This window comes from Lycium ferocissimum, chromosome 5 (assembly GCF_029784015.1).
Source record: "Lycium ferocissimum isolate CSIRO_LF1 chromosome 5, AGI_CSIRO_Lferr_CH_V1, whole genome shotgun sequence".
In the NCBI taxonomy this organism is placed as follows: Eukaryota; Viridiplantae; Streptophyta; class Magnoliopsida; order Solanales; family Solanaceae; genus Lycium; species Lycium ferocissimum.
This window is the reverse complement of record NC_081346.1, coordinates 24,447,291-24,463,481: the sequence shown is the minus strand read 5'-3', so window position 1 is coordinate 24,463,481 and position 16,191 is coordinate 24,447,291. Positions and strand designations below refer to the sequence as shown.

Below are 16,191 nucleotides of genomic sequence, written 5' to 3'. Positions count from 1 at the left end.
TATTAGCTCAATCATGGCGAAAACCTTTCCGAACACGGCTTATATTTCACTTCCTTCAACAACTAAATTTCACATATTCGTACAACTTCAAAATCTTATGGTATGCACCTTAAGTTATCTAATACTTCCCTTAATCTCGTAAGGATTTCATAATCACCTTAAGCTCACATTAGCCTATCCACAAGACAAGAAATCAGAAATTTCCAAGGTGTAACACGATTTATCGGTTTGGTGCGATTTGTCGGTTTACTTTGTACACTCCTATATGTAGGCACGAATATCAACTCTCCTCCTTTTGGACACACTTTTTTTATCCAACCGTTCACGATGCGGGAAGGGAAGCTTTTCTTATTTTACACAACTTAATAATTATACAATGTTATTCAAATATTTTATAAACTAGGGATGTGCACTTTTTGAATTAAAACCACAAATTCAAATCGAATCAAAATTCTTTTGTTATTTGGTTTGGGTTTTCAATCAATAGACGAATCAATTACCATTAAATAATACCTACATTTTGTTTTGATTATGATATCAACGTTCAAGCTTTTCTTTTTGTTTTGATAAGGGCGTTCAAGCTTATTCTTCTTGATTTGTTTTCTTACAATTTTACAGGGATTAGAAATAAGTGGCTATATGTACTACCATTTTATCAGTAATGTCCATTATTGCAATCATGTGAATCAAATTCAAACAAATATTTAAGAGATTTGATTTTAAATGACATTTTTTATACAATGTTAATTTTATGTTTCATATAAAGTTTAATTACCAGTATTAATTTTTAACTAATTAATACATATTTTACTTTTTCCTTTCAAAATTATTATACATGCCTCGTCTTAAATTTGGGACTATTTAAAGTTATAGTAAGTTATATAGAGTACCAAGGTATAATTGAATTTGATTTTTTTTTTTATCATATCATTCTTAGAGTTAGTGAAATAAATTTAAAATTATTATGAAGAAAAATAAAATTTTAAGTAGTTATGTAAGAAAAGTTATATGATATCTTGTTCAGAAATAATAACTCATACCTAATGCATAAGGAACCAGAAGATGAAAAAAAAAAAGTTATGTATCATCTTTTTTTATTTCTTTAAAATGCGAAGTTTTTATACTACTTATTTTCTTATGTTGTTATTATATGTCTCACACATTCAAGCCCCCACTCCCTCTCAAAAAAAAATAAATTGTTTTTTAAAAGAACAACAACAAAACTGCCCCTTTTCGAATAGTTCAAGGATAAAATTGGCCTATTTTTCCTTGAGTAACCATTAGTAAGAAGAGAGCTTTTGAGCTATTTTGCTAGTTGAAGAATATTTTTGAGCCAAAAACGTAATGGGAAAGGCATTTTGAACAAAAATCTAAATTAGGGTAATTTTGGCCCTTTTCCCTTCTTTGTAATAATTAGGGAGAATGATCAAATTTTCTCATGAACTATGCCCAGGTTCACAATAATCCTTCATCTAAACAAAGTTAATACTTAATTAATTACAAAACACATGGCATCATCGTTTGAAAATAAGAACAAATTTAGCCCATTTCAATAACGACGAGGCATATTTGACTACAACTATTCACGTCGGATAAATCTATTTCATTTCCCATAGTTTAGGGACAAATTTGACCCTTTGCCATAGAATAAATTAAGTACACTTGATTGTTGTATCTATTCATAATTCCCAGTGAAAGAAAAGTGCTTAATAAATAATTGAGATGCATGTAATTTGACTCCGAAATCATAGTTATTAAAAAATAATATTGGTGAATTTATTCACTTTCAACTAGGGTTGTTCAAAATTGAGTCGTATTGATAATACAACTGCAAAAAAGGTTTATTCCTTCCTTTTAGTAGTAGTATATCAGTATCACATAGTTTTTGATTTCTTGATGTGTATTACTATCTGTTGTCACATATTTTTCTGTATCTTGTTATTTTTACTATCTCTTTTCAGACATTATTGTGCGAGGTACCGAAAACAACCTCTCTATCTCACAAAGGTAGAGATAAGGTCTACGTACATTCTACCTTTCTCAGATCCCACTTATGGGATCATACTGGGTTTGTTGTTGTTATCTTTAAGCATACAAAGTCATCTTTAGGAACTTTACGCTAGCACATAAATGTTAGAAAAATTTCCGCCATGAAAAGAGAAGTTCTCTGATATTTCTTATGAAGATGGATTGACATTGTACTTACCGTCTCTAACAGAAGTTTGACTATTGGGGTAAATCGTATGATTTGATCATGCTGGTCTAACACTTTCTAATAAACAATTGATAAAAAAACCATTATTACACTTAAAATTAATAATGGAGTAGGTTTTTATTCGAATCCAAATTTGAAATATTGAGTAAAATACAATTAGTTTTGATTTGGAAATCACTATTTTGACATCAAAAGGTCAAAGAAATGGCAGAAGTAGGATGTTAATTTTATTCATGATGGTCAATAATTATTACAGCCTATATTTCTTCTTCTGTTAGGTGTTGGCACTTCTATTGATTGGATTTTTTTTCTTAACTTATAGTAAACCAAAATAGAAATTCATTTGTGAAGATATTATTAATTTAATAACTAATAAATCAACCAATAGCTGCTAAATTAATATCGAACCAACCGATATCTTATTGGTGGATTAATACTTTAATACATTTTAAAATCGATAATAAATAACTTGAACTGTAGCGTAAATATCCAACCGAATCATCCCAAAATCATCCACACGTACGTATGTCAAGTTTCAACATGACTTGTAGATAGAATGTTGACACAAGAAGATCAAAAAGGGGTCAGCAATTGAGAGAAACGTTGCTTCATCGCAAAGTATGATGATTAATGCATCTGGTTTCACTTGATCACTCCATGGCATCTCACTCTCTAAAAAGTATGCTATGTCTTTTTGCAGTTCTTAGAGTAAAAACCACGTTTGGGATGTTCCACTTTTCAGTCCATCCATATGCTCTATAAAATGGCAGTTTCCCCACACTTCACCTTACAGAGGCCATCACAAAGTATTCTTATTTCTTGTGAAGCGTCTTTCTCTTTCTGCCATGCTTTAGTTCCAACGATGTTCTAGAACCAAATTGGAATTTTACTTTGTCAACACGTGAAAAGGATAACATGCCAATGATAAAAAAAAAAAAAAAAAAAAAAAAAGGTCCACAATATGAACACCATGATTCTAACTATCTCTATCCGACGAGTGAAATTTGGTTATGCCATTGATGATTGAACATCACATCAGATAAATCACACGATTGATTGCGTAACAGTAAATGGAAAATCATTGTTGATCCCACTAAAATATAAAGAATAAATGAAAATCTACCATATTCCATAATCTATGCCGCTCCCAAGTCCCAACCATTGTCACATTAGGCCCACATTATGTAATGTGTTGGATCACTTAGCTCATATGATGAGGCTTGATTACCTGATTAATATAATCGAAATTTAACAAATATGAAATAACATTATATTTACTAATTAAAGCTCTGTATAATGAGTTCATGTTGGGCATAAATATATGTTCAAGAATCTTCTAGTCCATCTGAGTTAAGTACAAATGTACAATGGATGAGAGCATAAACGCCGCGAACATTGTCTAAAAGATACATACTCGTAGGTTTTATCAGTAGGTGGAAAATGACGCTAAGGTTTAATCAAATAAAATTGTCAGAAGGGGAATTTACTGTCTTTCTGTCGCGATAATTATACATGTAGTAGATCAAATTTATGATTGTTAACATTTGCTTTGAAAAATATGCAATGCAATTTTAGGTAAAAACATGCTAAAGTTTGAGATATTGTGATACTCTCAAATTATATGTTGCATTTTTTCTCCTTGAAGTAGACATTTTTTTTGGCACGGAGTAGTTATTAGTATAAGGGGATATTTGACTAACTTTATCCTTATTTATATTTAAGTTATAATATCTCTCAATTAAATGTTTTCTCTATTTATGTCTCAGTTCTATTAATGATAAAATTCTATTAATGATAAAAATGAAGAAAAAATAATTAATCGCATTTTGAACTTATAAAATAACAAATAATTTGAGAGAATTATTTGTAGTAACCACAGATTATTTGAAATGGAGGAGTAAATTAAATAAACAGAAACAATTAAGGTTTTACTGGCTCGTTCATTCCATTAGTAGATTGATGAAATCTTGGGAATGTTGATATCCATGGTCGTTTATCTTTTTTCAACAATTAGTTAACCATAAATTGTTTCATCCAGCTGTTTTATTAGTGTTTTCACATGACTTCTCTCCTGTAATCACATGCCTCCTTTCCCACGCTTCACGTGCACGCACAACAACTAGAACCTTCCGCTTTTCCCATGTGAAAAAGCGCGTGTCACTCACACACGTCAAACTGGCGTGATTATAACATCCCAACTTTCTCCACATTTTATAACTTTTATAAAATACACTCCTAATCAACGTTTCAAATCAATAGATATAATGTTGAATTTACTAAACACACCTATTTTGTTATATATATATATAAGAGAGAACAAAATGACTTTTGTAATCTAACCCAATATAAAACTTTTTAATTAATTATATTTTAATCTAAAAAATATAATTTGTGTTAGTACAAGTTTAACAACAACAACAACAACCATATATCTATCGCATTGTAGAATTCCCATGTTTAGTTATATAAAAACAAAATTTTCATTCCGCTCCTTTAATATTTTAACTTCCATTTTGATGAAATTATTTAATTCAAATCAAATTTGGAATCGAATTTGACATAACTTATGTATCATAATTTTCCCTCAAGTTATTTAGTTCTAAATAAATAATCTATACATAGTTAATGAACTTTTAAGACAAATACATAATTTAACTTCGTGCGATATTCTTGCTTGTTGTTGCTCCTCTTTAATTAGGGATTAGGAGTTCGAACATGGATATGGAAAAAAATCTTTGGAGGAAAGTGCCTCCCCGATAATACGACAAATGATTTTCAATTATCCGGATTAATTGGGCTCAAATGCTATATAATCGAACAATAAAGACAAAATCAAAGATAGGAAATCTTTAAAATCTCTTGTTCGTTAACTAAAAGTAGATTTTAAAAACAAAAACAAAAAAATTGACATAAATAATAAGATTAGAACCTAAAAGTAATTAATTAAAAAGTTTTAAAAAATTTGAAAATTATTGTAAGGACTAAAAAGTCCCGCACTCATATATTTGAAAAGTAGACTTTAAAACAAAAAACAAAAAAATTGACTTAAATAAATAAAATTATTGACATAAAAGTAATTAATTAAAAGTTTTTAAAAAATTGAATTATTTTTATATACAAAAGTCCTCACATTCCCTCTTATATATAATAGTAATATATATTTTTTTTTTAAATTGAGCAATTTTTGAAGAGGATTACTTTTTTAATATTAGCGATATAATTCTAAGCTGATACTTATTTTGAGATAATTTTTTTTACTAACGTGACACTTATTTTGGAACAGAGGGAGTGCCTATATAATTTGATGGTAAATTTTATTTAGACACTCGAAAATATGATAATATTAAACACTTCTAACTCAAAAGCTTTTAAAAGTTTTTGCGTTTGTTTTCTACCACCCGTTGCATAAATAAATTAACAATTTAAATATATCACTTTCTTTAATTATACATTTTAATCTCAATAAGCCGTAAACTTCATGTATGTTTCAATTATATGTAAATAATGAGGCATATTTTATGTTAATTAATTTATCTGCGTGATGTAAACTTTTAACAAATATGAGTAGAAAATGTCTGACAGGAATATTTTTTCATATATTCTGATGCTTAATTAAAGAAGGCCTAATTACTTCGAGTATCCAACTAAAATTTACAAGCTTAAAGAATTGTCGTCTTGTTAATGTATTCAGCCTTTTATAAACTTTTCAAAATTCAAAATTCAAAATTCAAAATCCCCTCCGAAAGAAAATAATAGTTGCCGTCAAGTTGTAACGGCAAACAAACTCCGTTTTTTTGCACCACCTCTTCAATATAAAACCCCAACTCCTCTTTCTTCCATTTTACCAAACCCAATTTCTCACTTCCACAGTAACCCCCATACTAAAAACAAAGGAAATACTAACAAAGCAAAAAAAATGCGTGAGATATTACACATTCAGGCAGGTCAATGTGGGAACCAAATCGGAGCCAAATTCTGGGAAGTTATATGTGCCGAACACGGCATTGATTCAACAGGAAGGTACAAAGGTGACAATGACCTTCAATTAGAGCGCGTGAATGTTTACTACAACGAAGCAAGTTGTGGAAGGTTTGTTCCACGCGCGGTACTCATGGATTTGGAACCAGGAACTATGGACAGTGTTAGATCAGGTCCTTACGGTCAGATATTCCGACCGGACAACTTCGTGTTTGGTCAGTCAGGTGCTGGTAATAACTGGGCTAAAGGACATTATACTGAGGGAGCGGAACTTATTGATTCGGTTCTTGATGTTGTAAGGAAGGAAGCTGAGAACAGTGATTGCTTACAAGGTAATTTAATTGGATGTTGCTATTCGTGTTATATATGCTAGGATTTGCTGCTTGAATTTAAGGGTCACTTGGTTACTGATTAGGAAGTAAATTATTGATGTAGTATTGTGTTTCATTGTAGCATTTTAGTTGTTATGTATAAAATTCACGTACATCAAGTCACGTGTCTGGTTACAGCTTATAATTGTGCATAACTAATACATGTATAAATTATAAAGGAATTTTTATTTAATTTATGTAGGGTAGAATATGAAATAACTAAAACCCTGTGTCATCAATCCGTACATACGAATACATACATATAACTCTAACCAACAACCGAATGACCCCTTAGGTCTTAACATAGACTTCAGTATATCTGTACAGAGTTCACTCTGTCTCTTAAATTCTCGCGTCCTTGTGTTTACTTTCTAAACTTTTCGCGTAGCGGTAACACTTTTTGATTCTATAAAAAGTAACTTATTTTGTAACTCGTGGTACTCCGACGACGGTGATCGGGCATTGTATGCAAGTGTCTGTGACTGTGTGCATGTGCATGTTGCATGAAAGCAGGAACTAATGTTTATTTTGTAAAATAGTGCAATTTAGGGTTTAGATGTTTAGAGACTGATGTATTCATTTCCCTGTTTGAACAAATGTTTGTTAGGCCTCTAAGAGAGAAATGAAGTTTGAGCTTGCTATAGTTTTGTTGATTATGTGTGGTAAATGGCATTGCATCCAAGTAAATTGTCTGTTTTGTAAAGCCTATGAACGTGGAATCTGTTTTTTATTTCAGGTTTTCAGGTTTGTCACTCTTTGGGAGGTGGAACTGGATCAGGAATGGGAACTCTCCTGATATCTAAGATCAGGGAAGAGTACCCAGACAGAATGATGCTTACTTTCTCTGTATTCCCTTCCCCGAAAGTTTCAGACACTGTTGTTGAGCCCTATAATGCTACTCTCTCTGTTCACCAGCTTGTTGAGAATGCAGATGAGTGTATGGTCTTGGACAATGAAGCTCTTTATGACATTTGCTTCCGAACTCTCAAACTTACTACCCCAAGCTGTAAGTTGTCTTCTTTGATCAGCAATAGTTTTTCTGATGCAACTTTACAGTTTGTGATATTTTGGTTCTTGTATTTCATGCACTACCTTTAGTTATTAAATGACCTATTGTTTACATTGAAAATGACAGCATGAAATGAAATGACCTATTTTGGTTCTTGTATTTCATGCACTGCCTTGTCTCTTGTTTTTTTATGTCTGCTATATATATCCTAGTTGTTCCTGAGCTTCTCATTCATCTGTATGTTAGATTAGAGCGGCTATTCAGTAAACCTTATCAAAAAAAGATGTGGAGTGTTGATTCAGTTGATATGTATGCTTGTGATTAGAATATTACTTCCTTCTTTTATGAAATTTTCTTAATTTTATAAGGTCAGTCAGAGGAAACTCTGGGGGTGGATGGGATTATGATGTGCAAGTTAACTTACTTCCGGATGGTGGTAGTAAGATGAAGTGGTTAGGGTCTGATATTTGGGTTTAAACCAACCATAAATTAAGTTTATTGGAGAATTATTTGGCTTACTGAAATTTATTTATCTGGAACAGTTGTTATGTGATGTGGCACTTATGAATAAGAATGGTTTTATACCAATTAATAAAAGAAAAAAGAAGAAAAAGGAAGCTTGTGAAAGTAACATTTTCCATTTAACTGATGAACTCATTCAGCTGCTCAGCAACTGAGTGAAAGATTGCACGATGTAGACGAAACCATATTTCATTGCATATGATTATAGACTTATGGTAGTGTGAACTCTGCATCTTTGTGCTTATCATTTGTCTTTCTCGGTTCGTACTCACAGGTTGTTTCTATCTGGGACTTGACATTCTGTTGGATTTGCCCTTTTTATATGATTGTATTATTATGTGAACATTTTTAGATTAATGTACTGACTGATGATGTTTGCCTCAGTTGGAGACCTTAATCATCTGATTTCTGCCACCATGAGTGGTGTAACTTGCTGCCTCCGATTCCCTGGTCAGCTCAATTCTGATCTCCGCAAGCTTGCTGTCAACCTCATCCCATTCCCTCGATTGCATTTCTTCATGGTTGGATTTGCTCCACTCACTTCTCGTGGGTCACAGCAATACAGAGCCCTGACTGTTCCCGAGCTCACACAGCAGATGTGGGATGCAAAGAACATGATGTGTGCTGCTGATCCTCGTCATGGTCGTTATCTGACTGCTTCAGCAATGTTCCGGGGAAAAATGAGCACCAAGGAAGTTGATGAGCAAATGATTAATGTACAGAACAAGAACTCTTCCTATTTTGTGGAGTGGATTCCAAACAATGTGAAGTCTACCGTCTGTGACATCCCTCCAACTGGACTGAAGATGGCCTCAACTTTTATTGGCAATTCCACCTCAATTCAGGAGATGTTCCGTAGGGTCAGCGAGCAGTTTACAGCAATGTTTCGAAGAAAGGCTTTCTTGCACTGGTACACTGGAGAAGGTATGGATGAGATGGAGTTTACGGAGGCTGAAAGCAACATGAACGATCTAGTTTCTGAGTACCAACAGTATCAAGATGCATCAGCTGAGGAGGAAGGTTATGACTATGAAGACGAGGAGGAAGAAGGTCAAGAAGCTTAACTAGTTCAGTTCATGGAGAATTTGAGTGCTGTTATGCAGTCGTAGCACTGTTCATTCTTTTAAATCATGTTTAGACCGAGTTTGGATTTTTGTTTTGCGTTTGACATCATGGTGGGACAGTTCCTCAATCCCTTGTAGTTATAGTTGGTGTTGCTTCACATACCTATCACTAAAATCTAGCTCTTTGAATTGTATTAGTACCAATATTTTGTCTTGAGGGAAGTGTGGCTCAGTTCAAAAGAATATGAAATGTTAGTTGTACAAAGTCTGGAGACTGCATTATGTTTTTGGTGTGACTAAGATAGTTGTCAAGCCCGGCCATCAGTTTGTGGTTTTCTTAGAGACGTTCGCCCAACTAGAACGACATATTGCTTTACGCAGCTGAGCTGGTGTTACCTAGATGATTAGGCTGAGAGATTTGCTAGTTTTATTTGGTGAGATTTATTACCTATCGTCATATCATTAAGGGCTCGTTTGGTTGGGGAACAAGTTATCCCGGGATAACTAATCTCGGGATTGTTATTCCACCCTCTATGTGAGATAAATAACACTCTTAACACCGGGATAACTAATCTCGGGATTAGTTATCCCGTGATTTTATCCCAACCAAACGTGAGATAAGATGGTACTAAATTTTTATCCCAGGACTATTTTTGCTTATCCATCATACCAAACGACCCCTAAGTCTGCACTAACAGTTCCAGATTTCTTGTTAAGGGTCTGAAACATTGTTTTGTATGGGTATTTGGGTGGGTAAGATTGATTCTTTGTCAGTATTCTGCTGATGTAACTCAACAGTCCTATTAATTGTGAAATCTACTCTTGCATTCTGTGTGTAGCAATATTTCGTGAAAAGGGGAACGCTCATTTGAAAGTATTTTCGTGTCCTCCATAGTGTTATGGTTTCGATTCACGGGGGCTCAACTATGAATGACAATCTTGTACAAGTCGCATTCCGTTTTGTTAAAAAATAAGATACTCGACGATCGCTGCAATTTGTGTTCCCCAAGAGTTCTTGGCCACTAGGTCACGCGTTTACTTGGCTTGGCCAAGTATGGTTGGTCGTGGCTAATCAGGCAAGGTGAGTTTGTTTTAAACTTTTATAATGTAAAGACTTTTTACATAACCAAGTTACCTAAAAGATAATGACAAATACTTGTGCACATTAAGGTTAGTAACTTAAAAGAAGGCATGCACATGACACATTGCAATACGATTGAAATAGAGTGCCTGTAAAGCACTAAAATATATTAAAATTCTTCCCTTTAAACTGGATTATCTTTCTTTGGAATGAGAGGTCGTGCCTTACGTTGTTGCTCATGGAGTCATGTTAGCGTCTAGATAGCTTTTGCTTGTTTTTCCATCTTTTCTTTTTGCCAACTGAACCATAGTAAATTTGGAACTAGAAAACCAAGTCCTTCGACGAAACCTATCTCTTGTGGGTTCTTCACTTGGTAGATTGATTTCTTTTATCATCCAACTCCACTCCACTTCAAGAGAATTATAAGAGATTTGCAGCAAGAATAATATTCACCCTAGTAATCTCTGCTGATAAGTTGATAACATGTTTCATGAGGAGTACAACATGGACACAATCAAATCTGCAGTACATTAGAAAACTGAACTAATTAAATAAAGGTCTTATCAACTGCAGTTTCATTCAGTTGTCAAAGGTATTGCTACAAACCAAGGAGAACCTTGAAATACTTAACAATAACCTACTTGTTATACAAAATAATCTAAAGACATCAGAATGTCATATAAAATCCAAAATATCTAGCCAAACGACATCCTGATAAGATTCCTAGAGAACACACTTGTGCCATTACTGAAAATCTAGAGGCACTGATTTATTCTCGTGTCCAGATTTCTTGACCAAGTATTTACGTAACTAATATCGAAAAACATATTTTATTGTTAATAGGAGTAAGGACCGTATATAGCCAACAATTTTTCTACGCTCCAAATTTGGGGACTTTAGCAGTTGAAATCTGTGCAAGGAAGTGCTCTGCAACAAGTCGTCGTTGAATTTTGCCAGAGGCAGTCTTTGGAAGAGAATCAGTCATGAAGACCTTCTTTGGGACCTTAAAGGCTGCCAGATTTTTCTTGCAAAATCTCAGCACCTCTGCCTCATCAATGTTTGACCCTTCTCTTGGAATAACTGCACAGTTTATCTGTCAAATATGAAAACATCTGATTTAGTCATCCATACGATGAGAATAACACGAAATGAACGATTGGAATAACACGAAATGAACTACAATATATGAAACGTTGAACAAACCATAAACACAGCCATAAATTGGTCGAAGATCATACCACGGGTTTGTGGGTTCAATTCACTAATTCAGTATTTCAGGATCAAGAACCCTATATATATGTGCTAAAAATACAAATAACTTAGATATACATTTCAACACCTATTCTTTCAACTCAGGATCAATGACATTTAAATCCACTGCAACATACTATGGCTTTAGAGACAATACAAAGGATAAACCAAGGGGTATAGACTCTGGGGCGGAGGGAGGAAGGGTCAAAGAGGGTTCTTTCGGCTGAAAATTACACTGGTTATATATGGTTAAAATTACTTTTTATGTATACATAGTAGACGTTGAACCTTTTCTTGTTTTGTTTCCTTAATAGTCATATAGACTTCTGTAACAATAATGAAACCTTAAGAAGTACTTGTGTTTACTTTTTCATATTTTGAACCACCTTAGCGAATATCTTGACTGGCTCAGCCACTATAGACTGTGAACCATTTCTTTCCGCTTATAAAACCATATAATTGTCTTCACAAGAGTAACTATGTATTAATAGACGCATTTGGAAGGGATAGAGTTTAGCTGATGTGTCTCAACTCTCAACTGTCTTTGCAGTTAAGAGCTACCTTACGTGGTTTGCCAAAATGCACTACCTAATTAATTTATTGGCAATTAAGCTTTCTGCACAATGGCACTAAAATAGAAAACAGGGCTCACATCACATGGAATAGGATAAATGCAAATTAAAGAGAAATAGACGTCTAACAGTAACAGATGAATATTTACATGTCCATATCACTCTTTACGTGCAATCAACTAGGACTGAAACAAACAAATGGAAATCTCCACTTCCCATTAATGCAAAGTGGGCCAATTAAACAAAAAATTGGAGTTTTTCTCTTACCTCTTCACCATACTTGTCATCAGGAACTCCAAAAGAGACTGCCTCAGCAATTTCCGGATGAGAAACTAGTACTGCGTCCACTTCAATAGGTGATATTTTCTCCCCTGAAATTATAAGATGGGAAAACGATTATAAATAACGAATAATAGTGCATTAGCTGCTTCAAATATTACTATCTTAGCAGAGCTGCTTCAACCCTCACATTCATCAGCTCAGGATCTAGTACTACTTTCATAAAATCAACTATTAATTATGCCATATTATTAAGAAAATATCAGAATACAAAGATTTGGATGTCTTCAACAATAATATTGAAAAAGCCTAGCCTTTCAATCAGACGTCAACTATTATTAACTTGGAACTCAGGTGGTAATAAGCTAGAAACAAAATCACTCAAGAGATTTAAGAATAGTTACATTGACAGCTTGTGCTTTTCAACATTTTAAAAGCTGATATTTTGTGCTGTCACATCGTAGAAGGCGTTAAAGTCTACTTTGTTAACACATTTTCAAGACTATGGCCGACGGAACTTGTTAACACATTTTCAAGACAATGGCCGACGGAATAACCTAAGTAAGGCTTTTTTGAATAAAAAATAGCAGTCAAAATCACGAACCTAAAAGTGGCCTGCTGGTTACGTAAAGTAACATCTCACCCACGAACTATCAAGCCAAGTTTGATTCAGTTATGCATACTGGGCCCACCAACTTGGCTTCATAACAAATCAAGATGATAAAATGGTGTATATTTACAGTCCACATAACATACTCGCCGTCCTAAAAAATTGCCTTAGTTTGACTTGACACAAAGTTTAAAAAATAAATGAAGAATTTTGAAATGTGTGATCCAAAACAAGTCTTAAATATTTGTATGATTGTAAATCATCTCATCAAATTAAATTATTTTTAAATATAGAAATGTGCTAATCTTTTTTAAACAAATTCATAAGAAAAATGAGACAAATCTTTTTGGGATGGAGGGATTATATCCAAGAAAAGCTATGTCTCCGCCATTAACTACCACCAATTTGCAAAAGTAAAAGAATTTAAAAACTTGTACACCAATAACGTATAATTTTTTTACACTGTCATGTTAAGTTTGATTAACGGGCTTCTTTTAATAACAAGCCTAAAGATAACCGGAAAAAATAAGAGTATACTCAAACCTCAGTTAATTTATTAGAACCGGTTAGATTGCACATATAGAATAAAATTCATGAGGGTGTTTTACTAAGTTTATAAACGGATCAAACTTATAAACATTTTGTTTTATCAGTGTGTTTGGTAAACACCAGAAGCGCTTATAAGCTAAAACCAACCAACAGTCACAAGACGATCATACTTGACATATGATTTTAAAACTTTTAAGCATTTTTTATTTGACCGAACTTTTATAATCTTATCCCTAATATCTTCTATAATCTTCGAAATACTCTTTCTATAAGACAACTTTTAGTTCTATCTCTATTTTATTTCTGTCATTCATCTAAATATGTAACTGCTTATTTATAAAATCAATTTCAAGTAACTATTAATATTTTCAGCATGTAATGTTTATCAGCTAATCCAAACAGACTCTATATACAGTTGGTATATGTAGCTTAAATCCAAGCAAAATTGTTTCCATAAACCTACTTTCATGTGATTGTTATCATGCATTTCATGAGGAATAGGGACAGATAGATAACTAATAATGAAAGTGTAGGAGTAAGTTACCTCCACGGTTGATCAACTCCTTGATTCGGCCAACCAAATGCAAGTATCCATCAGAATCTAAATACCCCACATCTCCAGTATGAAACCAACCAAACTGGAAAGCTGATTTATTAGCCTCAGGATTATTCTTGTACCCTTTAGTCACATTTGGACCCCTAATACAAACCTCCCCCTTAGCATTAGCCCCTAGTACCACACCATTCTCATTCAATATAGCCATCTCTTGACCCACGGGTTTCCCAACTGACCCGGGTATATGCGGGCCATCCTCGGGTAACGGATTCGAAGCCATCAAATGGGTCGCCTCTGTCATCGCATACGCCTCCAAAACAGGAGCCCCGAACGCTTCCTCTAACCGGGCCATCACGGATGGAGCCAGTGCTGCACTGCAGCTCCGAATGAACCTGAGCTTCGGGTACTCAGGTTCGGGTTTGCTGAGGTGGCGATCCAATAGAATCTGGTGAATTGTAGGCACAGCTGTGTACCATGTTGCATTGTATTTTTTCATGTCTGACCAAAAAGTTGAAGCTGAAAATCTCCCCGAAGCTGGAAGTGTCACGGATGCTCCGGCCCCGAGTGAGCTCAGTAATCCGGCAATCAACCCGTGAACGTGAAATAACGGTAATACAATCACCGTTGAATCCGAGTCCTTAAGCTTATACACGGATTTGATGTTGTTCACTGAAGATACCAAATTAAGCTGAGACAGAGGAACACCCTTCGGTCGGCTCGTCGTACCTGATGTATGAAGGAAAAGCCCGATATCCGATGGCTCGTTAACGATTTTGGACACCGATTCAACGTTCGGTTCGGGTGAAGCAGGGGTGAAAGCAATATCAGATTCGGGTTGAGGCAGAGTTACAGTAATATGAGGGATTTTGAGCTTTGAAGCTGCTGTTTGAGCAGCTTCATTTCCTTCTTTTGAAGTTATTAAGAGTTTCGATTCAGAATCGGATAAATAGAACTCGAATTCCTCTGCCATGTACGCTGAATTCAGTGGCGCTGCTGTGGCTCGAACTCGAATAACAGCCAAAAACATGATCACGAACTGTAAAACAGAATTCAATAGAAAATTAGTACTAACTTTAATTAGGAAAATCTTCAAAACTGACGAAATTCGCCTGGCCTGGTAAAACCGCACGTAACTATTACTTTTCCGCTTTTTGGGGAGTTTCATATCCAATTATAAGTTGCTTTCTTTTTCTATTTGAATTATCACCATCATCATATTAAAACACACCTCCTGTCAGTTTTTATGAAAAGGAACAACTTATAGACGGAGTTTGAACTCGCGAAAAAATGATAGTTAGAAATGTGTTTTTGATCATTATCTCTTGAAAAATCAAATCTTGATTATATCACAAAACTAAAACAAAACCTCCGCTTTATTTTTCCAATTAACGTAAAAAAAAAACCCTGTTTTCATTTTTCTTTCAGATTTCGTGACGTTTCTGGACGTAACGTAAGATAAAAATAAAGGGAAAGGGAAAAGAAATCAAACCTCAATGGTATTGGGGAAGGTGAGAGCAACGACATCACCGTGATTAACACCGGCAGATAAAAGCTGAGCAGCGGCACTTTCAACGAGTTCTTGAAGGCGTGCATGACTGATATCAAACTTTCCTGAAGTAGAAATCGCACGATGAGATGGGAATTTTTCAGCAACATGTTTCAAGAATCCAGTGAGCGTCAAATTCTCCATACCGAATAACAGAATAACAAATGATATTATTTATTTATCTTAGAAGATGATCACAATTTTTTTTTTAATGAAATGAAAGAATAGTAGAGAAGATTGAAATGGTGGTGAAGAATGAAATGGGTGGTAAAGGTATATATAGAGTGGAGGCGGTGATATGAGGTATGGGAAGTTGGAAGGAAGTATCAGCAAAAACCTTTTATGTTGGGGTGGGTGTAGGTGAGACTAAGGGAGGTGGCATGACAAGTGGCAGTTGTTTTGACCTTTTTTGGGGGAGGACTGAATGGCACACTCCTCAATCCTCTCATCTAGGATTACGTGGCTTTTTTAACGCGCCTCATTTTTTGTTTACTTTCTTCATGGAAGTTATCTTGTAAGGATGAACTGGATTTTTGTTACCATCATATCGAATCGGTTTGCCTTGCTTTGTTGTCTGGAATTTAGAGT

The 16,191-nt window shown here is 34.3% G+C and overlaps 2 protein-coding genes across 2 annotated transcripts; one reads left to right on the top strand and one right to left on the bottom strand.

Moving 5' to 3' along the window:
- Positions 1–6,049: 6,049 nt before the first annotated feature.
- On the top strand, positions 6,050–9,424 carry LOC132056563 (tubulin beta-1 chain). Its single transcript, XM_059448826.1, has 3 exons — positions 6,050–6,525; positions 7,301–7,570; positions 8,480–9,424. The coding sequence occupies exons 1-3, from the start codon at positions 6,132–6,134 to the stop codon at positions 9,157–9,159; spliced, it is 1,344 nt and encodes a 447-aa protein (XP_059304809.1). The 5' UTR covers positions 6,050–6,131; the 3' UTR covers positions 9,160–9,424.
- Positions 9,425–10,245: 821 nt separating this feature from the next.
- On the bottom strand, positions 10,246–15,880 carry LOC132056562 (probable CoA ligase CCL9). The gene is made up of 4 exons (XM_059448825.1): positions 15,547–15,880; positions 14,046–15,093; positions 12,331–12,434; positions 10,246–11,333 (listed from the first exon to the last, which is right to left on the bottom strand). The coding sequence occupies exons 1-4, from the start codon at positions 15,745–15,747 to the stop codon at positions 11,115–11,117; spliced, it is 1,572 nt and encodes a 523-aa protein (XP_059304808.1). The 5' UTR covers positions 15,748–15,880; the 3' UTR covers positions 10,246–11,114.
- Positions 15,881–16,191: the final 311 nt, after the last annotated feature.